This window comes from Synchiropus splendidus, chromosome 8 (genome assembly GCF_027744825.2).
Source record: "Synchiropus splendidus isolate RoL2022-P1 chromosome 8, RoL_Sspl_1.0, whole genome shotgun sequence".
Taxonomy (NCBI): Eukaryota; Metazoa; Chordata; class Actinopteri; order Syngnathiformes; family Callionymidae; genus Synchiropus; species Synchiropus splendidus.
The window spans coordinates 21967438-21989858 of NC_071341.1; the positions used below are offsets into that span (position 1 = coordinate 21967438).

At 45.9% G+C, this 22421-nt stretch overlaps 1 protein-coding gene across 3 annotated transcripts in view; it reads right to left on the reverse strand.

Annotated features, from left to right (window-relative positions):
• Window positions 1-1670: 1670 nt before the first annotated feature.
• The window catches only part of prkd2 (protein kinase D2), a 30862-nt gene continuing 10111 nt past the window's right edge, over window positions 1671-22421 (reverse strand). The window contains exons 2-19 of one of the 3 annotated variants that reach the window (XM_053872196.1): window positions 15263-15401; window positions 15058-15189; window positions 13859-14317; window positions 13722-13793; window positions 13546-13563; window positions 13303-13462; window positions 12880-12991; window positions 12497-12574; window positions 11472-11790; window positions 11353-11405; window positions 10962-11034; window positions 10772-10878; window positions 9990-10151; window positions 9774-9872; window positions 9441-9708; window positions 9090-9175; window positions 6440-6699; window positions 1671-6360 (exon numbers count right to left, since the gene is read on the reverse strand). In XM_053872196.1, the coding sequence (XP_053728171.1) occupies window positions 6475-6699; window positions 9090-9175; window positions 9441-9708; window positions 9774-9872; window positions 9990-10151; window positions 10772-10878; window positions 10962-11034; window positions 11353-11405; window positions 11472-11790; window positions 12497-12574; window positions 12880-12991; window positions 13303-13462; window positions 13546-13563; window positions 13722-13793; window positions 13859-14317; window positions 15058-15189; window positions 15263-15401 (2562 nt within the window). In that variant the 3' untranslated portion in view covers window positions 1671-6360; window positions 6440-6474. Of the gene's footprint in view, window positions 6700-9089; window positions 9176-9440; window positions 9709-9773; window positions 9873-9989; window positions 10152-10771; window positions 10879-10961; window positions 11035-11352; window positions 11406-11471; window positions 11791-12496; window positions 12575-12879; window positions 12992-13302; window positions 13463-13545; window positions 13564-13721; window positions 13794-13858; window positions 14318-15057; window positions 15190-15262; window positions 15402-22421 lie in introns of all 3 variants that reach the window. The other 2 variants (XM_053872197.1, XM_053872195.1) reach the window with 2 other exon arrangements.

Below are 22421 nucleotides of genomic sequence, written 5' to 3' on the forward strand. Positions count from 1 at the left end.
GATGTGGTGAAAGCGGAGCACATAAATAACCTGCTGAGAGCTTAAAGATAATCATAAGGAAATCAGAAAGAAATGAAAAAAAGCGTTTTCAAAATAGTTTCTAAAAATGTAAAACATTTTAAATTAAGATTTAATATAGTTGGCTCTGTTCTCCTGGTCTTCATGAGCGGGAAACAGGCAGGTGTTTGTCCTGCTCTTGGTCAGGAGTTGTTCACCGTCACGAGCTGCTTGTGTGAGAGGCTGAGAGGGAAGTGTGTGGAGGGCTCCTCTGGCCAGTGTGGCAGCTGGGAGGCCCGCCGCTGCTGGAAGAGATCGGAGATTGAGGAGTGAGTGGCGGAGAGGAGAGAGGGGAGGAGAGAGTGGAGGAGCGAGGTGAGGAGAGAGTGGAAGAGAGAGGTAAGGAGAGAGTGGAGGAGAGAGTGGAGGAGGGAGTGGAGGAGGGAGTGGAGGAGAGAGTGGAGGAGAGAGTGGAGGAGGGAGTGGAGGAGAGAGTGGAGGAGGGAGGGGAGGAGAGAGTGGAAGAGAGAGGTAAGGAGAGAGTGGAGGAGCGAGTGGAGGAGGGAGTGGAGGAGAGAGGTGAGGAGTGAGTGGAGGAGAGAAAGGAGGAGAGAAGTGAGAGAGTGGAGGAGCGAGGTGAGGAGAGTGTGGAGGAGAGAGGTAAGGAGAGAGTGGAGGAGAGAGGTGAGGAGAGAGGTGAGGAGAGAGTGGAGGAGAGAGAGGAGGAGAGAGTGGAGGACAAAGTGGAGGAGAGAGGTGAGGAGAGAGGTGAGGAGAGTGTGGAGGAGAGAAAGGAGGAGAGAAGTGAGGAGAGAGTGGAGGAGTGTGTGGAGGAGAGAAAGGAGGAGAGAAGTGAGGAGAGAGTGGAGGAGCGAGGTGAGGAGAGAGTGGAAGAGAGAGGTAAGGAGAGAGTGGAGGAGGGAGTGGAAGAGAGAGGTAAGGAGAGAGTGGAGGAGAGAGTGGAGGTGGGAGTGGAGGAGCGAGTGGAGGAGAGAGGTGAGGAGTGAGTGGAGGAGAGAAAGGAGGAGAGAAGTGAGAGAGTGGAGGAGCGAGGTGAGGAGAGTGTGGAAGAGAGAGGTAAGGAGAGAGTGGAGGAGAGAGTGGAGGAGAGAGGTGAGGAGTGAGTGGAGGAGAGAGTGGAGGAGAGAGGTGAGGAGAGAGTGGAGGAGAGAGAGGAGGAGAGAGTGGAGGACAAAGTGGAGGAGAGAGGTGAGGAGTGAGGTGAGGAGAGTGTGGAGGAGAGAAAGGAGGAGAGAAGTGAGAGAGTGGAGGAGCGAGGTGAGGAGAGTGTGGAGGAGAGAAAGGAGGAGAGAAGTGAGGAGACAGTGGAGGACAGAGTGGAGGAGAGAGGTGAGGAGAGAGGTGAGGAGAAAGTGGAGGAGAGAGAGGAGGAGAGAGTGGAGGACAGAGTGGAGGAGAGAGGTGAGGAGAGAGGTGAGGAGAGTGTGGAGGAGAGAGAGGAGGAGAAAGTGGAGGAGAGAGGTGTGGAGAGAGCGGAGGAGCGAGTGGAAGACAGAGTGGAGGAGAGAGTGGAGGAGCGAGTGGAGGAGAGAGTGGAGGAGAGAGTGGAGGAGAGAGTGGAGGAGAGAGTGGAGGAGAGAGTGGAGGCCTCACAGGGCCAACACTCCATCATCACTGTGGTGAAGGCAGAAGATGGTGGTGACCTGCATCACTGAGCTTGAGCGTAACTCAGACGGAGCTCCCAGTCTCCTGTTGCCTCCATGTTGGGAGCACAGTCAGTGAGGTCCACAGAGCAGAGCTTTCCAGGGGCTCTGTTCTCCGGCGCGAGAGAGAGAGAAGAGCATGTGGTTGGTGGCTGAGCCACAGTTGCTCTCAGCTGAATCTCTTAGTCACTGTTGCAGCTGAACAGCATGAAGCGGAGCTCAGGTTTCATGGTTCAGTCAGTGCAGCGGCTGTTGCTCTTCGGTCTGGAGCAAATGATGAAGACTGTTAGTGGTAGTGAGCTGTGGAGCGTCCCATGGGTCTGGGGTTTACCACAGACTGACGTGATCCTCCAACTTATTATTGATCAAACATCACTGTTGACCATGACATGACTCAAAGTGTGGGGCTCTTTAGCTGGAATTAGTGATGGGACAGTGAGGCTTCTTGAAACAGTGACCTTACTTTTAGAGCTCAGTAGGTGGCGCTGTGGGTTTAAAAACAAGGTGAAGTTTCATTGAAATGGTTGGTCAAATCCAATGACTTTAGAGGAGAGAGCACCATCTGGTGGGCTCTGAAATGAGGACACTGTTTCATGAAGCCTCATCGGCCCATCACTACCTGCAGTCATCTGACCCAAGACAGAAATGCTCCATTTAAACGGCTTTAAAGCTTTTATTGACTTCAACAGTGGCATTTTTCCGTTGTCCATTTGTTTGTCTTTTGAAATGAATGAGCTTAGAAATACAGTTTTGTTCCTACATTTCCCAGAGAGAGAGAGAGAGAGAGAGAGAGAGAGAGGTATATAAATCAAATCTGAGTGAGGCCTGTTGCAACAGACTCGTCCGTCAGTCTGAACCCTGCTGACTGACTAAATGTGTCTCAGTGGCTGAAGACCCTTCTCTTTGACTCGAGTCCTGGCTCTGATCCTAAAACAAGAGAGGTGTAAACGGCTGAACGAGGCTCGGCAGTGAGGTGTCAGCCATGATGGATGGCAGGTAGAAATACACCCTGGGTCTCCATGGCAGCTAAGAGCCGAGGTGTGTTCCTGCGTAACCTTTCAGTCTCAGTCATAACTTGGAGACGTCAAAACAACCTCCCAGTGAAGAGGCTCCCACTGAATTACCAGTTATTAATGTGTGAGAGAGAGAGCGATCATGAGCCGCAGAGCGGCAGCGTCTGATGGGCTTCACCACAGCCACTGACATTTGTGCTGACCGCATCGATGTGACGGGAGGGAGACTCAGCTGAGAAGGTTGTTGTTGATGGAGAGGGAGGCTGAAGATGCTCACCATCTGATCCACAGAACCAGGATTCTTGTGAGTCGCACCTTCAAATCTCGACTTGGAAAAGCAAACCCATCCACACGGTCACATGGCTGTGAAAGACCTAGTTCCTCAGTGATCAGTTTCAGGTCCACCTCATCCTGCATATACTGAACATAGGACAGCACCCACGCAGCTGAGATGTGCTGACCTCAGCTTCAGGAACCAAGATAAACCACAACAATGGAGGCGAGCAACAGTTCAAAGGTGGTTTGACAGTTCACTCTGGGCTCAGACAGCAGAGAAGACTGAGAGCTCTCAAGTCTCAAACTCAGTGATGCAAGGGGCCAAAGTCTTAGTTACGGGCTGAACAAGACCTGCTGGCTGGAACAGATTCAACAGGGAGTCTCAACAGGTCTAAACACAAAGGTCCTCACCACAGACTCCAGGCCGCCTCTTCTCCTCAGCTCTCAGCACATGAAAGCACGACTGGGACCAACTCTGGCCTTGAGTCGGACATGAATGCTGGAGGTGTCCAGGGCATCCATGAGGTCATATATGATATCAAGGATGAATGGGAGAATAAACCAGGAACAGATGGAGTGAGAGACACTGAAGCAACGCGCCCAAAATTCTGACTTTCTCTGGGCTTTCCAAACTTTTGTCATAGTTTCATTCCAATGTGTTTACAACTTTGGAAAATCAGACCTGGACAGTCCAGCACAAGCACAAGAGGAAAAACTGGTGGTGCGTTGAGAGAGTGAAACCCAGGTTGTGACTGGAGTGTTGACCTTTGCCTGGCCGATCCTCCGCTGATTCATCTTCCCAGTACAACGTGGAGATCCAGACAGTTTAGAGGTCAAACGTTAGTGAAACTACACCACACTAAAAACCTCCACGAAGACAGGGGCCGGAGCCACATTTGGCCCTTTGACTGCAGCTGTCGGCCCCAAGGGATTTCATTTTGTGTCATGAAAAAATCAGAACCGAACTAGAAACATGTGGCAACAATCTTTGATAGAAGCCTCTTGAATGACTCTCAATATATGTTCTACTCATAAATACTTGCATTTCTTGTATTTCTACGGTTAATCTTTTATCATTATTGACTCATTGACTCATAAAATGAGTGACTCAGCATTTACTTTCGCTTTCCATTCTTCATTATTGCTGGCAGTAAACTCATCGAAGTAGAAAGGCACTCAGCGAGTGCAGACCTTCGCCAAACTGTGAGATGGCGGGTCGCCTGGAGCCCAAAACTGTGACTCCTTGGATGACTTCCAACTCTGGTCTGATCGGATGCAGCCTCCTTCTCATCTTCTACCTTCTATAACACGTCACTCAACAGGAGCCACAACTGTGTTGCTAAACCTTTTCAGCCACAGCGATGGTCAGCAGCCATCTTGTTTGGTGAAGGCCTGCTGAGAAATGGACTCCTGAAGTGAGCGGCAGGGACATTAACCATGATATCTGGACCCGTCCACGTGCCTTCATAATGGAGGGGACTTACGGTCCATTAGACTTGGAGGGGCAGATCCGGTAATTGCTGCGGTTACTGCTGTCTCCTGCTGCCGAGGTGGCAGCGGCTGACTTCCTTCCTTTCAACAGACTGGCTCACGGTGGTCTTTGTTGACTCGTGATAATGTCTCTCTGGGCTCGAGGAATGAAGACTGGAGACAAAAAGGAGATGTTTATTAAGTTACAAAGTAACAGAGTTTGACACTACATGGGCTTCAGGTTACACATGGGTTGAGTTAAAGCGAGTAAACCAACTTCACAGAAACATGCAACGTCACGGACGTGAAAGGAGGTCAGCCACGGTGGAACGCACGAGCCAAGATGGAGGGAGAGGCTCCAGGAGCATCTGGGCTCCTGCTGACTTAGAGTTTTGTCACCAGTAACAGATATTCAGGTGATGAATGTAGGGGGTGAGAATGTCCAGATCTGTGAGGGAAACTGGTCCAAAGGAGCTTCAGGTCATTTGGGTGTGTTTGCCCTCAGAGCTGAGGTGAGTTCAGCCCATCACGTATCGCAGCATGAAACTCCAAGAAGATTCAAACCGTCGAGTGATTATTGGTGTGGTTCGGACACGTGTTTCCATCTTCAGCGCTGAAAGGATTGTCGTGTCATCACATCATCGCGGAGTCAAACCATGTCACTGATCACACGCTTCCATGTCTTCTTTACGTTGGTAACGCTGTTCACCAACATGTCCACCAGGGGGAGCAGCCCAGAGTCACAAGTTTATGACAGCAACAAACTAGCAACTCATCATGTAGCTCTGGCACAGAAGAGGGAACAGAGGCGGAGGTTGGTGAGGCTGCCACAGAGAATTTCCACCATTGTTAACACTTCTTCGTGTCTCATTATAGCTACGCATCGGGTAGTAACAGCAACACTGCCCCCCATGGTTTCCGGTGGTACTGCTCTATTTGTGGAAACATATGAGAAATATGGAGGAAATGAACGCAGAGCTCAGGCAGAAGGATCCGTCTGTATCCGGATCGTAACGTAATGTTGAGTATAGACTCATAATGCACTGCAACTGCGACTCGCCTGCTGTATTTAAGAAGAGTTGAAACTGTTTTATTCCGAATTAAAGATGAGTTTTGCCTCCTCTGTGTTTGGGTTTGACAGACTGTAGCCTCAATTGTGTCGATTGCTGGAGTCAAAACATGGGCCCCATCGACGTCTGTGCCCAGAAGAACTTGAAATGTGTTTATTGAATAAAAAATGTCAATAACTGAAGGCATGCCCAAACCGAGATGTTTTTTCTAGACCCACCAAGACAATGTTAAAACCCTGACAACATGACGGGTGCTGTGGCTGCAGCAGGAGTGTTCGATATGAGCATGTGCGCCTCCCGCTGTCGGAACCTGCCACGCATCTGCGGTGGTGAGATGCACTGATGTTGGGAGAAGAAATGCTGTGTTGCAGCAAAGGACACTTGAGCTCAGCGGTCCCTGTTGGCTTCACTACGCTCTTAAGAAGCTAGAAAAAGTGATTTCAGCAATCTCGCCGACCTGAGGACGTAGCCTTGACTGGTCAGCGGCGAAAGGCACGTTCACGCCGATGAACTCCCCTGGTGTAATGTACTGAGTGACAAGGCTGAGACCTGAAGTTAGAGCGCAGGCCGGACTCACGACCACCAGCCTGAATGCAGCGTCTCACGTCATCATAACAGACGGCCTCACTAGGACAGTGGACTGCAACCGGACCAGGACTCTCACTGTTTTAGCACCTCAATCTACTGTCTGTAGAGTTTCATTAGTTTTACCAAGAAGACCTCTTCATCCGATTGTTGGTGGGAACCTGAACCACTTTGTCTTGCATAGGTGGTGTGGAGCAGCAGCTCTATGGGTGAGACCTCACTCCCTGATCCAAATCCAAGAGTCCAAAGACCTGCCTTCTCTTTTTCAGCTGTAGTGTCTTTCATCTAAAGAATACAGGACGTACTGAACCTACTGTAAATGCAGAGAGAAAATGCAGACCAGATGTGATGCTTTCAAATGAACCTGATGTAGCTCCTCCCCCTGTCCTTCTGGAGAGGTCAGAGGATGCTGACCCTCTCGGTGAGACCCTGCACGTCTGCGTCCTCCCCTCCCTCCTCCTCGTCCGAGCCTGGAGCAGGCGGCGGCGCCACCAGGTGGGCGGGGTACGGCAGAGTGTACTCCTGGGCGAACATTTGCCAGCGGCTGTCGTCGCTCTCGTGGGTGATGTAGCGCTCTCCCAGCTTCATCTCCAGCTCCCGCAGGTCCAGCCACGTCTGGTAGTCCTGCACAAGCCAAAGACAAACCCACAAGTCAACATGTTCTCTCTGTGGATATGACCGAACTTAAATGCACTGAGAGCGCTGGAGCTGAATAAATGTCAGCTGTATTCACCACCGTGCTGCGACTCTCACATCCATAGGTGCTGAAGTCATGGGCGGAGCTTCTCAGGACACAGATATGAAATGAAAGGTTCAATCTCTCCTCCACAATACGTGTCTGGAGACTGCGGTAATAGTGGAGTGAAATTTCTGGTCAAAACATTGCGAGCAGATATGGCAGCAGTTGGATCCATCACCACTGTGACAACAACAGAACTATTAAGAGGCTCTGCTCGGATGTGGCTGAAACGCAGAGTCAATTAAAAGCATCATTTAGCAGCAGTTACAGCAGCAGGCTTTTTCCGTAATGGACCACACTGAGGTTTGTCTCAACAGAATGTTTGTTGGTCACATCTCGATCAAAGATGAGGAAGGCTGAAGATCATATCAGGTTCTGGTGTCTGTGGCGCGCCCCGATAATCTCACACACACACAGAGGTTCTGTCACGGTCACAACACTCTGACCCGCCAAACCGGAAACTGAAGGCAACAAACTCAGCAACCAGAAACCATGAAAAAAATAGCAAAAGAAAAAGTAGATGAGAGTGAGAATAACTCCTCAGGACTAACAGCTAAAGTCCCCCCTTTGCTTCCTTGATTCTCACCTCACTTCTGTATTCTCATCATTCCGTGCCACGTCATATGACACTGTTCAACCCTGATCATTTTCTAAGCCATTTATTGGGACAAATTAAAGCAGCAATCCGTAACATTTAGACATAAATAGAATTTTCCTGAGATGACAGGTTTCATTTTGAACAGTCCAAAGTCCTGGAGTCAGACTCTCCAGCTCTCGGTTAAACACTCCCTTGCACTATGTAACCTTCTCTGGGCGAGCCGCCCGGGTGTGTTCTGTGAGGGACATCACTGCCCCAACTCCACCCCCACTGCAACACTTTACAGCAGAGGGGCAGAGCACCTTGGCAGCGAGCCGAGTTCCTTGTTTACATCATGGCAGAAGAATGGAATGACAGAGCAAGATCCTGGACAAGTGTCAATACAGGAGATGCTTTTACAGCCTGGCTGCAAAAGGCTTTTCATCTGATCCTGGAGTGGCGATGTTTCTACTTGACTTGTAAGTCAATTTTGTGTTCACTGCTGTCTCTTTTGTGTTGCCAAATCATTAAACACATGTCTATATGCTGGTATATAAGTGTAGTGTATATGCAGTTATGGACGTTTGTCTGCTGTTTGTCGTACCGCACTGTCCAGGCTACAGTGAAGAACAGTTTCTAACTCGGACGTCTATGTCCATAGTCAACTCGAAATAAACATGTGAATGGACGTTTTGATGCTCACGCTCTGATCGCTGTTGGTCTGCTCCTTATTGAACCACATGACAGTCAGGATGTAATAAAGCGAGAGAGGAAAATGGCTGCTTCTTCGTCTGTATTATTCTACAGCGCTGTAGACGAAGGTGGCGCACCTCCGCGGCTTAGATGAGAGGTTTTCAGCATGTATTTCGCAGAAGAATCACATAAGAAAGTCACAAAGACTGATGTCCGTAGCTCGCGGACTCAAGTGTGCATTCCAAGCATTCAAGCCGGACATGTGACGGAGACGGACCCGTGATGACTCTGACAGATTTATTTCTCAGAACTGAAAGATTTGTGGTCAAGTTTTATAATCTGGGTCCATGGCTGCATCACGGAGGGTCGAATGATAGATGCTTCTAGAAGTTGCCTTAGCAAGTATAAGCTGGACAGTGTTGTGTATATTGCCATCTGTGATTACATTTTTCACTGTTTCGTCACAGTCTTTCCTCATAAACAAACATGGGATGAGGGGTGGGACCGGAGACCCAGCTTTATGACAGCCTGCAATTACACTCATTTACCTGTGGCGCCGCCAAAAGCAAATATTCTCACCGAACACACCGCGGCTTTAATACACTGCAAACCTGCAGGATGACCTTATATGATAGAAGACAAAAGGATGTTTACCTCCCTCGGGGGGAAACCAGGCAAAAACAGCCCAATTATCAGTATGTTTGTAACCCTGCTTTCCATTTTCTATGCTTTGATCCACCCACCGACAGCAGGAGGCTGTGACCCGGTGCATCACCTCATCAGTAATGATAAGTAAGTAGCCAAGTGTGTTGCTCAGAGACACATCAACTCAAACCTTCTAACTAACTAGATCGACCCGGTGGCATTTCCGCTTCATTGCCGTGACCTTGTCAAAGAAGCTAATGTGATCGGTGAAAAGAATTGAGGTTGAAAGGTAACCGTGTGGCCATGTAGCAACGTAACACCTTGGCCTCCTCAGAGTGTTGCCTGACTCAGTGAACTCACCTGTAAATACGAGTGGCTCAGACTCTTGTCCACACTGTAGCGTTTCCTCATCTTGACTTGCAGCAGGTTGTTGATCAGGTCGATCGCTGAGATAAAAGTTATGAGTAGATTGCCATTAAGATGAGGAAGATTTACTTTGCGTTATTGGATGAATAAAATGATGATTTACGTTTTGCAATGCACAACCCACCTCCACCCAAGCTCCACGAGAAGAGCACACAAAATTGTCAGAACAATTTCATTCATTAATAAAAAAAATGATGGTATTGCAACTTCATTTCTTTGTTACTGCTTCATTTTGGCATTTGTATGTACAGTATTATCAATATGACACATCTATTCACAGCTCACCATCACAGGAGATCTGCTTCCACGGGTTCGGGGGGTACATGAAGTCAGCGTTGTGTATCTGGTCGTTGATATCTTCGTCCTCATTGAAGGGGAACGTCCCGCTCAGGCTGACGTACATGATGACCCCCACCGACCACATGTCCAGAGACCGGTTGTAGCCCTGGTTGAGGAGGACCTCGGGGGCCAGGTAGGCTGGGGTGCCCACCACCGAGCGACGGAAAGACTTCTCTCCGATGATGCGTGCGAAACCAAAGTCGCACAGTTTCACCTGAATACACGCAGGAATGTGAGTCAACGGAAGGGACTGAGTGGGTGTGGCTTGCTTCTTCCTACCTGGGGAAAGGGGTCAGCCGAGGCCAGCAGCACGTTCTCCGGCTTTAAATCACAGTGGACAATGTTCTTAAAGTGCAGGTGTCTGAGGGCTGCAAGAATCTAAAGGAAAAAGACACACACAGGAATTGATACATGAACTAGTCAGTTCGATTTATTCAGTTCATTGGAATATTCAGCCCTGGGTTTATTTTAGGGTAGAGAAAAACTAAGGCTGACCTGTGTGATAAGGAACTTGGTGAGCCTCTCAGGGAGTCTGCCCTTCTCACTGGACAGAATCATCTCCAGCATGTCGCCGTGTAACTTCTCCATCACAACAAAGACTTTCTCCGGGGTCTCAAACATACACTCCAGGTTCACAATCCCCAAGTGACGCAAGCTCTGATGGAGGGAAAAAACAAGGGCAGGGAGATTTTAATATTGGCACAGAGAACTCGTGTCATGCTCTTGTTTTTCATATGGCTGTTCATGGCTACAGAGTCAAGTGATATCAGAATCAGCTTTATTGCCAGTGTCAGTGAGGATCCCACCAACTTGGAAAGTGCTTTGGTACATTGTGCAATAATGAACAAAAAAAATTAATAAATAAAAGAGAAGTAACAAATAATTAAATAAACCACAAGAGCTGTTCACAAATTCATCAGTCTGCCGGCTGAGGGGAAAAAGGTATGAGGAAACATTCGGCAATAATGATTCGAGAGTCAACAAAACAACATAGATCAAAAATTCAGATTCAGCAGTCAACAACGCCTGATAATAATATTTATAATTTCGAGAAAATAAGCAAACCCTTATAGAAGCGCTCGTCAAAACAGCGGCGTCAACAAACTCGAAGCTTTGTTTCCCTCTAGCGGTCAAACGCAATAATGCAATTTTAATCTACAAGTGAATACGTACAAGGTCAGTTAACTATCGTTAAATAGTTAACACATTTTCACGCTGCTCTTTGACACAGTGATGAACTTAAAAATAAGTCAATAAAAAGGCAATTCTCTACTCACTTGCAGAATGGCCACCTCGTTCCTCAGCTGACTCTCCTGTTTGGTGGGGAAACGAAGCTTGTCTATGACTTTGACCGCTACGTCTCTCCCTGACTTCCTGTGCTTCCCTGTGGAAACAGATGAGTCCATGTGTGACACCTTTCATGTGTTCACTTGCCGTGTAGGTCGGGATTAAAGGCTGCAGTCATACCTCCATACACCACACCAAACTGTCCAGATCCTAGAACTTCGTCTGCAAATATCTGGTACACCATGCCGATGTCCTGCAGGGAGGCAGTTGAAGAAACACAGCCCATTAGACGGAGTATTCCGTGGTGTTGTGTCGAGCATTCAAATGGAAAAGGATTAAGAAAATATTTGAAGGCAGCTGGGTTGCCATGTTCTCATGGAGGTTTATGTAAGGATGAATTCAAGTTCCTATCAGCGATGATGGGTGGCTGAGGTATCATGACACAGTATTGCATTCATCGCTCACCCAGTACCTCCATCGCTAACCTTCTTAATACGACATGTATTATGCCTCACTACGACTCACTTTAAATACAAACTAACTGGTGTTGGGATAGAGGAAAAGTCCCTACCACATTCTCTTGTATTTGACTGTTGGACACAGAAATGCTGACTGAAGCTTGTCCTGAAACAGAAAAGGAATCAAGGATGAGCTTCAACTCTCTCACGATGAAAGTTTCTTCCAACGTACTGTGAGTTGTGTTTCCCTCCGCTGGCGGAGCATCTTGGAAAATGACAGGCATGAGTGCCTGGCGAATGGCGCTCTCCCACCCCTTGGCAACTTCGCGGCCAATGCCGCTGTTGGGTGCCACTTGGCTTGGGGAGGGGGGCGTCTCAGGGACAGTCTGTGGGTTACTGGGGGGCACATGGAGGGGGGTATTGGGGTCTTCACCCACAAAGTAGCACATGGTGCCTGTAATGATCTCGAAACAGTGGGGGTTTGTGCCAGCGGGGACCAGAGTGAAGTTTCCAGCAGGCCGTACCTCTAGGATTTCTGAGAGTGGAATCGCCTGCAAGAGAAGGGAGTTAACATCCACGGACGTGAGAGTTAGGAATAACACACACAGCACATGCATTCATTTAATAGACTCTTCGACTCTCGACTGACTAAATGGAAGAGAAAACATTTTTGTTTTCAAATATAAACTAAACACTAACAAATACTTCAGGGGAAAAAAACAAAAATACAATGAAAAAAAAAGCAATATATCGATGACATATATCAAAATAACTATGAGTAGACTCAGATTGTGTGACAACAAATAAACCTCAATCTAGAAGTTAAGTTTTTCATATTGTTATAATCCAATTATTTCAAATTTGACCTCACTCTCACCAAAATAGATAAGATGGTGATGATGATGATGATGATGATTATTACTATTATTATTTATTATTATTTTATTATTATTATTGTGAAAAGTAGTGCCAAATTAAAAGAAAGTGAACACATTACAAATAATATATATTAATTTCTTTAATCAAGTGATTGTTCATTATTTTATGGTATATTTATATTATAAAAAATATTATTTTATTGTGAATGCACTCAGGTGAAATCACGATAATAATCCAGAAAATTGTATAATAATATCTCTTATCTTTGAGCACTTACTGGCTTTAGTTTAGCTTTTGTATTTTATAAACCCTTCAAATATTCCGATAGAAGAATCAGTGTTTACAAAAACTTGAAAACAGTCCGGCAGTGAACCGTACCTTGTAATATTTGTTGGACGTGTTGTTCTGGAACAGGGTGATGCACTTGCAGTCCAGACGCCAGTAGTGCCTCTTTCTCTGTTGGGATTAAGGTCGAATTAAATAAATGGGTCACTGAAGAGGAGAAGGTTCGGAGGGTGAAGTGGCACCCAGAAGAAGAAAAGCTGGGGAAGAAGAGAGGACAGGAAGTGGGAATGAAAAACAAGTGTTAGTGCAGAGCGAGTGCTCAGTGTCTTCAGGTCAGTCATAGACAAGCGGAGCCTTTAGCTTTAATACACCGCTCGACCTTGAGACTGACTCATCAGAGTGAAGAAGAGAGAGCAGAGGATCCTGGAAGAAGGTCATCACAAGCTCAAAGAGAAAGAGTGAATTCGAGGTTTTACCAGTGTGTCCTTATTACTGTAGTGAACCATCCATCCTTCCTTGATGGCAGTGCTGGAGCGCCGCGTCACCTGCCTCACCGACTGCACCACACGCATCAGAGGGATGTTGGCGCTGAGAAGGCAGAGGCAATGAGATTAACACAGCATCCACTAGAAGGAGTGATGGTCGACACTCACGATGCTGATCTATTTTAACAGACCCGATGTTCATGATTAATAATATACAGATTATCATTACTTTTATTAAATATTTGAAGGGTGCAAAAACATGAATTATTACTTGGAGTCAGTGTTTTCCTTAGCGCAAGAGTTATTATAGAGTTATATAGAGGAAGAGTGTGATGTTCTTTCTTCTTCTGGTGTTGTGTCATGTGATTAAGGTCATTCTCTGGAATAAAAGTGCGAAATATGCAAGCTATTAACCTCTGGTCTCCGCTGGCTCCATCCTGGCCGCTGTCTGGGGAGAAGGACCCGGGGATGCTGATGGCCTCGTCCGAATCATCCATAGACGACTTGTCCAAGGTGTCATAATCACTGTTGAAGTCCATGGGCACCTCGGGGTCCGTGCTGGGACTGGACAAGTCTGGAGAGCAACACTTGTAAGGACCTTATCCAGCAGGAATTCAATTCTGGATCGTTCACATATGAGATGTGGAGAATACTCACCACTGTTGCTTCTGTTCTCTGAAAATATAAATACACATGGCTTGGATTAGAATTTAAGCAGAGCAACTGTTTGAATTGATTTGAACTGTCTGGGACGTATTGGGGTCAATAAGAGAGAGATGAAGGGAGGAAAGGAAGAGCGTGCAGGCAGGGTGCTGTGTTCATGTTTCTCTCACCTCCGATGGTCTCACCCAGGCAGTCGTTGGGAACCTTATACGCACAGCGTTTATGGCAGTTGAATTTGCAGTCTGAGGAGAATAATTCATGATTAATAACGGATTAGGACACAAAGATTCCATCAAAGCCATCTGACCTTTGCACTGCAGGCCTTGTCTGAAGATCCCTCGCAGGAGCCTCTTGCAGTACTGACACACCGTGGGCCGAGTGTAGGAGTGGATGGCAAAGGTGTGAGGCACCTTCACTTTGCTCATGAGCATCTTGTCCAGGTGAACCGGTCGACACGGGTAGAACCGCCTGGCGTCGCTCGGGGTCCGAGGCTGGAGAGCATTCAGAACATGCTTGGTTAGATGGAGATGGGTCACTGAAGACCAAGAGCTGTGTCGCTTCAGTACCATTTGCGTGTGAGAGCGAACCAGACCAGAGTCCTCGGTGCAGGTGGAGGCCGTCCCGATGCTGTACACCGACTCCGTGGTGGACAGACGTAGTGACTGGCTGCTGCTCAGCGAGGTGGTGGACAGTCGGCGCTTCCGAGCTCCACTGCAGTTATTTGGGATGCTGAACGCGCAGCGTTTATGGTAATTCAGTCCACATCCTGCAGAGGGCAGCAATGAGCAAGGAGGGCGCACAAGAAATGGTTTTGCTCTTAAGACTCGGAAGAGAGTGAGTATTAAGAGAAATGATGAGCGCAGTAAGAATAATAAGGCTAAATATTTCAATCCATCAAAACCAATTCAGATTACTCTTGGTTAGTTTCGCTAATTAAAAGCACCACAATACTGTTTGCAAGTGAACGAAAGTTCACACCCGATAGTGTCGCAACAGTCAGGGTAGATGCTGATCAGGACCACACATTCCCAATATCAGTCGCTTCCTGCTTTAGTAAAAGCAGCGGCTTTCAAAGTGTGAGACGCGCCTCCTCCAGGGGGCGCCAGAGGACTACAGGAGCGGTGCGGCGTGAAAAGAAAAACTTGGAGGGAAATAAGTGCCAACTTCCGGTTCGCTAACGAAACCTATTCAAAAATTGTGTATAAAACAAAAGTGTGAAAACGTGTTTTTAAAAGGCATCTGAGCACAAACACAGTTAAATATATTTCAAAAGCATACAAACATTTTTTTCAAGTTTCTTACCATACAAGACCATACAAAGAAACAGTAACAACAATAACACCACACTTTGAAAACTCTCGACTTCAAATATCTCCTCGGCCTCAACTCATTTATCTGTTTGCCACTTGGTTGAGATCTGAAGCGATGCCACTGCCAGAGGGTCAAACCCGTGTGACACAGGTCAATCTTAAACATGCAGGGATGGACTGTAGCCAAGGCACTGACCGTCACACTTGAGCCCTTGTCGGACCAGTCCAAACAGCATCTCTCCACAGTGATCGCAGAAAGCCGGGGCCCGATATGAGTGCACATTGAGGGCATGGGGCCGGATCTGGAAGTCCTCAAAAGTGGCTGCAGCTAAAATCAGAGGACTTTGTCGTCATGCTGTCATGATGCTGGAGGGGGAAATGGTGGACGGATGGAGACGCACCTGAAAGCACCACCTCCACCAGGTCTCCCTCCTGAATGTCACTGGCCGATTTGACCAGCTGCAGAATGTTGTTGGTTGAGACGTCGTGCTTGAACAGCAGGATCTTATCGTAGATGCCGTAGAAGCCACATTCTGGAAACTGAATCAGACAAAAGAACATCAATATTCTGCTGAGAAGTGTCATCCAATACCGTGAAAAATATGAAGTGTAGTTTTTCATGACGTCACGAGAGGGAGATGCTGCTCACGTTTGACTCCTGGAATAGTTTCCATCAAAGGCAAGCTAATTATCTCACAGAAATTTGAAAGAGAAATGGAGACACACGCACGAAAGAACAGTTGTGCATGTGTCAGTCAGAGATCAGCAGAGCTCATTCAATGGCAGACTGCTGAATAGTTAATACTGTCTGGCTCACTTCAGTGCTCACACCACACCAGATACTGCGGCCGGCGACTCAATTAAAGCCTGGTTGTCTCATGTAAATGAAGACACTGGATATGATGAAAGGGTGAGGAGTCTTTGACTCGTCTCCAACGCGAGGTGGACCTTGTGAGGAAGGCATCGGCGAGGGCCCAAACTAAAGCCTGGGGGTCAAATCTGGCTGAGTTATTTTAGGTGAGAGGTTTGTTGCTTGTTGATGTGCTGACCACAACATTGCAGTGTTCAACAATGGCTGTTTGACAGGAGGAAACCTCAAGATTCAAGCAAGGTTAATATTGTCCCGACAACGGCATGGCAAAAACATACTGACAGATCAACATTGTGTTTGTTTGTTGTCGAAGGACGATAGTTTATATATTTTGGAACAAAACACAGGGATGCTAGCCTCCAAGTTTCCACTTGATTTCCCTGATAAAGGAGTGAGAGTACGTACACTTCACTCAGCCTGCAGTTTGGACTTGGACCCCAGGCCTGAATGAGACACCCCTGCCATAGAGACATACGGTTGCTCTGTCTAGAAGTCTACGTCACCATGGTTCGACTTAATGAGCTGCTTCTCCTGCTCACACTCACTGTGGACAGAGATCAACCAAACCCAGGGAACAAAAGAATGCTTTAATGAAACTTGTGGAGCACATCCGAACATCTGAATTCCAGGCGGGAAGGGCTCCGCTGCCAAGCCGCCCGGTGGACACCAGAGGAAGACCATCCCACAGTCAAACAATACTCACTGTAGACCAAGAATGTTCAGCTTTTCACAAGAGAAATATCCAAAAATGAATGATCAAATATTCATAACACCATGAAAGTGAACTTGGTCAGACAGCGATAAACTCAGATGTTAGCAGTGAATAAGGTGCCAGTGTGCGGAGAAGACAACAACAAGACAATGTCAACGAAGAATCCCCATTTGATATCATTCCTGAAAATTTCATCCAAATCCATTTGTAGCTTTTCAAGTTACTTGACAAACCACAGCAGTTGAAAACACCTTGCATCCTTGGTGTAACAGGTGATAAATGAGTCGATAGATAAGCAACTTAGGAGGCAACTATGTCACCCACAAGTCGATGGTGAGGAGAATCTGTGCTGTTTTCATTCGTTGTAGTCGTAACAGCAGAATTGTCTGTCCCAGTAGTAAAGGCTCAGAATGGAGTCACAGGTGGACACGCAGCTTGAGGGCTGAGGAACCTGTCCAGATTCACAAATGTGATTCACACGTCATCAATAGACTGGTCAACACAGAAAGAAACCTCCACTTCTGCTATCTATAACGTCCTCAGTCAAACCACATGCTGCCACGTGGAGTCCTCTGGAGCGCACAATACTAGATTCCCATAATAGGAACCACAGCTCTCTTCTCGAAAATGACTGTAGTGTTTTTTCCTTGTGTCAGATGTCTGTGTGGATCAGGGGAAGCAGAAAGCCACACTTCAGTCTGTATGTAAACACTGGCGATGCCCGCTCTTATTGGATTTGGGATTATATAACTGTTTGCACTGACACTGTACATCTGAATGTAGTGATTAGTGGTGTCTGTGTGTGTGTGTGGAGACAAAGAGGCTGCTGTGCGATCACATGGACTGTGGAGTGGTGAGGTTCGCCTGGAGACAGGGCCGTATCTCCAGCCAGGATTTGGGTTACCACGGATCGGGTTGCCCAGTGTTGCCTCGGCTGCTCCTGCAGTTCTTCGGGCCAATGGAGCCATTATGAGTGAAATGAATTATGAACTACGTCTTTAACTTGCCTCTCAAATTTCCAACAATAATTATGCTTCCATCTATTTTTCCATTAAAATGTCATATGTTCTTTGGTTCGTTTTCTTTTCATCCTTTCAGTCAGAAAAACTGTTACAGTATATTTATTTCTATATATAAACAACTTGGAAAAAATATCAAGCAATTAAAGTCATAAATAAAGAAGTATAAAGAAATAAATAACATAAAAATACAATGAAACAGCAACACAATGAAAATATAACTCATTGAAAAATACCAAAAATTAAAATACAAAATCTTAAAATTTAGGGTACTATAAAATTTCAAGATCCCCATCATGGGTTGCCAAAAAATGAGGTCTCCACCAACATAGCTCCATCACCCTTGTCTAGTAACACCTGTCCCCGTGCTCTCGTGTGTTGCATCCATTTATTCAGCCAACACGCTCCCGTCTCTCCTCTCCCTCCATCCAAGCCATCTGGCCTCTCCAACTCCAAACATTTCCAGTGGCGCTGTCCCTCTGATATCCTCACTTCTTAGCTTGACCTTCCTCCTGTAGTCACTCTTCCACTCTACTGTAGACCATATACTGTGTGTGCATCATGGATGCTCACACCACTGTCTACTGTGGAATTTCCCCGCCGTGAGACCAATAAAGTATATGGAATCTCACCTAATCACTCAGAACTATTGACCCCAACACTTGAAGAGTCTTCACCGTCTGCACCTTGACTCATCCTCAGTTGTTCCTGAGGTTTCTGCCTGCCTCTTACTGAAGACTGCCACTAATGGAGCAGTCAAAGTGGACTTGATATAAGTGCAGGCTACAAGTAAAGGTGTCTCACCAGCAAGCAAAATGCAGATGCTTCCTTCGCTGTGAGGCGTGTTGAACCGCCCAAAGGTGTGAATTGTGGTGTCAGTATAAACATGCTGCGACTTCCTTCCCTCAATTAAACACTGGTTCATTATAGGGCAGTGATGAAAAACTAACTTCCGCTTGAAATTGGGTCTGATACGCACTTCAAAACTGTCATTTTTCTCTTCTTTGGAAATAAATATTTAGCTAAATGAATGACTCCCTGTGTAGCTCTTGTATATTCTCTGTATGACACTGTACTTATGAGTTGCTTATTGTCTAAGAACAAATATTGTGAAAACGTGATACGACTCTTTCTGAAACATGAGCTCATTGTTTTCCATCACATGGCCGTGTTTTGAAGGCACAGAAAGGCGGCTGCTTCCTGAAGCTTGATTTCCCTTAAAGGTCACATGACGCAGGTCACATGTACAATGTTGGTGATCACTTCATAAAGAATACCTCATTTCTGCTTCCTCCTTCTGAATGACTGCAGAAGACGCAGCAAGCTCAATAAAAAAATCTCCAACTGAAAGTCCTGAAACAGGAGTTTGACTTCAGAGGTGTAAACAGCAGCAACAGCAGGACCATCAACACAGTTCTATATATGGATCATCACGGCGTGAACCAGCCACACAGCTTAAGAACACAATGACTTTTCGTTACGTCCCGCCGAGAGAGTCGCTAGCTTCTGCTTTTCATCTCCCCCATCACTTCCCCTCCTGCAGGTCTGCGTCAACCACATCAGACCACAAAGTCCCTCAAACAAGTGTACATACATGACACCATGACACGAACAAAGCCCGTTCTGCCGACAGCTGCACTTTGAAGACATGGTGAAATGAATTCTTTTCATATACACTGTCAACACGCTCGCTTCCTTTTCACTCCTTAACTTGCTACCAAACCTGAACAGAACTTCATTTTGATGCTGATTTACATAAGTGACTTGCCTTAAAAATGTTATTTATTTAAATTATTCCAGAAGATCAGATTTAATATAATATGATATATTAAATATACAGTAATGAGGAGAAAACAATGAAACACAATGATACAACAATAAATGCATAAATGCAATAATGCAACAATAAACTTTGGTGATGTCATCTTAAATCTGGTTTTAAAATGCCTCCAATAAAGGAAGTAGTTTCTTAAATTATTTAACTATATTACTAAAGTAATATTATATATTACCTTTATTACTTTTTTTCTTTTTCAAATGAGCATGTTGGTTTAACCTATAATCCAGAATGCATTCCATCTATTTGTGTCACCATCATGGAGGTTATGCAATAGTCAGCATTTATCTGTCAGTTGAAAGATACCCCACATATTTCAACAAAAATTTCCGGAAATGCTGATAATGGGACCAGAAACAAATGGTTATACTTGGTGGTGTTCTGAAGTTACTTCAGGATTGAGCGAGATGCTCAACTGCAGCTGCTCCGTGTAGAATTAAATAAATAAAAAGGAAAGGACGAGTCTACAAAACGCAATCGTGGCTCAGCCATTCTTTTTTGTTGTTTGTTGCTGTTCAATTACGATGTATGAAGTTGAAGTTTGGGGCAGTCTGATGGTCAGGATTTCGCTGTGAGTCATTTAAGTGATTTACTATAAGTTATTCCTTTATTATTCGTTCTGTTTTCTTATTAACTTGATTGCGTGTTTGGTATTATAAAGTCATCCATAATTCACTGTTTTACTAAAATTATGATGAGAAACACTGTTTTTTAACTTATGTCAGTGATGCCACAAATGTACCATTATTTATTTAGTATTTCTACTATTGCAGACAAGCATTCAAGTCCGATCAATTATATTAATGATTTAAAATAGAAATGAATTGATAAATCTTTGAAGTAATTTCCACCTGATAGAAAGAAAAATGCTTGATATTCCTGAACTCTCCACCAGTAGAGCAGACTTGTTCCCTCCAACGATCAGTGCAGTGTTTTACTTGTGGGTTTCCATATTCAGTTCTTTGACGACAACAACCAAGCATGTAGAGCACTTCACCAAAGACATCCTCATGACAAGTACATCATGTTTTTGACACCCAGAACACAAGAACGCTTTTTACTATTCATTTTAATTCAATTTTGTTGTCCATAAACTACAGATCTGGAGTTTCTCCTGCTTCTGTACTTCATAAAAACAAACAGAGAAAGATGTTGAGGAAGAGCAGACCTTTGATTCGTGTACACAGTGCGACAGAAATGAGAGCTTGTGTTGAAATAAAGCGACTGACGGTTCTGTAAACACCAGGCCCGCGCCGTCCCTACATGGCTCTACAGCAGCAGCTGAGCAACTCCCACAACAGGAACAAGATCCACGCTGTTTTATTGTCCGCAGGAAACACACTGCATCCCCTCAAAGACGTGACATTGTTTAAACATCCACGTTTTCACCAAGCAGTCACACACCTGCTGCACGTGTGTCTCCACATGGAACTGCATGAATCCATGTCACTGAATTGGCTTGACTGTTGAACAGGACCTCCATTGTTCAGGTCCGCACAGGGGACTTGGAGAGCGCGGCCCAACCTTCTCTGATAGCGAGGCGTTTAATGAGCCGTTCCCGTGGCAACACGAATGTAAAGACGTCAATGATCTGCCCTCATTAGCCGCGGACAACAACTTGCTGCAACACAGGAATTTTCCCTTTTGTGCTGACAGAGTAAGTGATGGAACAAATGGCCCAGATTCTATTTTTAGCGCTCATGAGGTCACTTGCCGATGAGAACTTGGACCTGACAACAAAAATGCAGTTACTCTGCTGCGCTCTCTCGGGCACCTGTGGAGCGTTTCCGACAAACTGTGCCGTTTTAAACAAAGTGAAATGGGATTAAAATCACACGCTTGTGTTGAAACGGCGGCTTGACTGACAGCTCTATTTCTGGGTGACGAGGAATTAAGTAATGTTGGCGACGTCAGAGGTCGGCTGGGCTTGGCAGGCACAAAGACACGGTGGAAACAAGAGCAGACAAAAATGGACGTGGGGGATGACGCGCTTTTGACGTCACCAACGATTATTTTAACCATTTATTGTGAGACAACTCTGGGGCCAGTTCTCCGAGAAGATCGTCTCATCTAGTCTTTCTATTTTCGTGTGTCCCCTCAGATCAGATGGGAACGGGAAACTTTGTTTTCCTTTGTGGGCTATAAATAGAAAGTTGTTTTTTTTAAGTAGATGGTCCAGATTGGTAATTGCAGCCTCATATGAGAGATAAAAATAGTTGGCCTGTAATTGCACACACTTGACATAAGTTCAAATTCTTTTCTTTTTTCCTTCACTATGACCACTGTCTGTTTAAATCTTCACACTGTCCTCCTCTGTTGCCACCTGTGACATCACTGCCAGCACAAACATGACTGGAGTCACAAACTCGGAGCCATGCAGGAAAATATCATCCGTTCAAACTTCTATTTAGACCACTCAAGCCAATTTAGTATGAAGTACTAAGAGTCCCACCAACTAAAACACAGGTGAAATGAAAATACAAATACACAAATAACCACTGTGTCGATAACCACTGTAACACTTTGTACAGAAACAAAGTTTGATTGGAGAAAAAGGATGGCCTCACTTGACAGCCATGTCTGACAGTGTCACCACAGTATGAGCAATGAAAATTCCTGACATACAACTTTGAGCATTCTTCAGATGACTGAGTAAACCTGCAGGACTGGAGGGGTGTGCGAAACATCCCTGTGTAAACCATGCTAAAAAGCTAACTCCACAAATACAGAGCACATCTCTAACCAAGAATTGTGCAGGTTCAACTCCAGGGTTATCCTGAGGTCCTGAAGTGCATGTCTGAGTTTGTGTGTCTCGGGTTTTAATTTGGGCCGCAGCACATGGACAAAGCCTTTCTTTCAGCTGTGAAGCAACAAGAAGGACGAGAAAGGTAACACGAGAGCTGCGGTCGGCCTGGAAAGAGGAGGTCTGGGAAAAAGGAGACATGCACGCCTCCTTCTGAATCGACCTTTTGTTGGCTCCCGTCTCTTTCAACCTCACCCATGTTCTCCATCCCATGGCTCAGTCGGACCATCAGAGCCCCATCAAAACACATCTCCTTATATTTATGACTCGGAATTAGAAACCATTAGGTGATTTTTAGTGTTATTCAGCCTCGTAGAA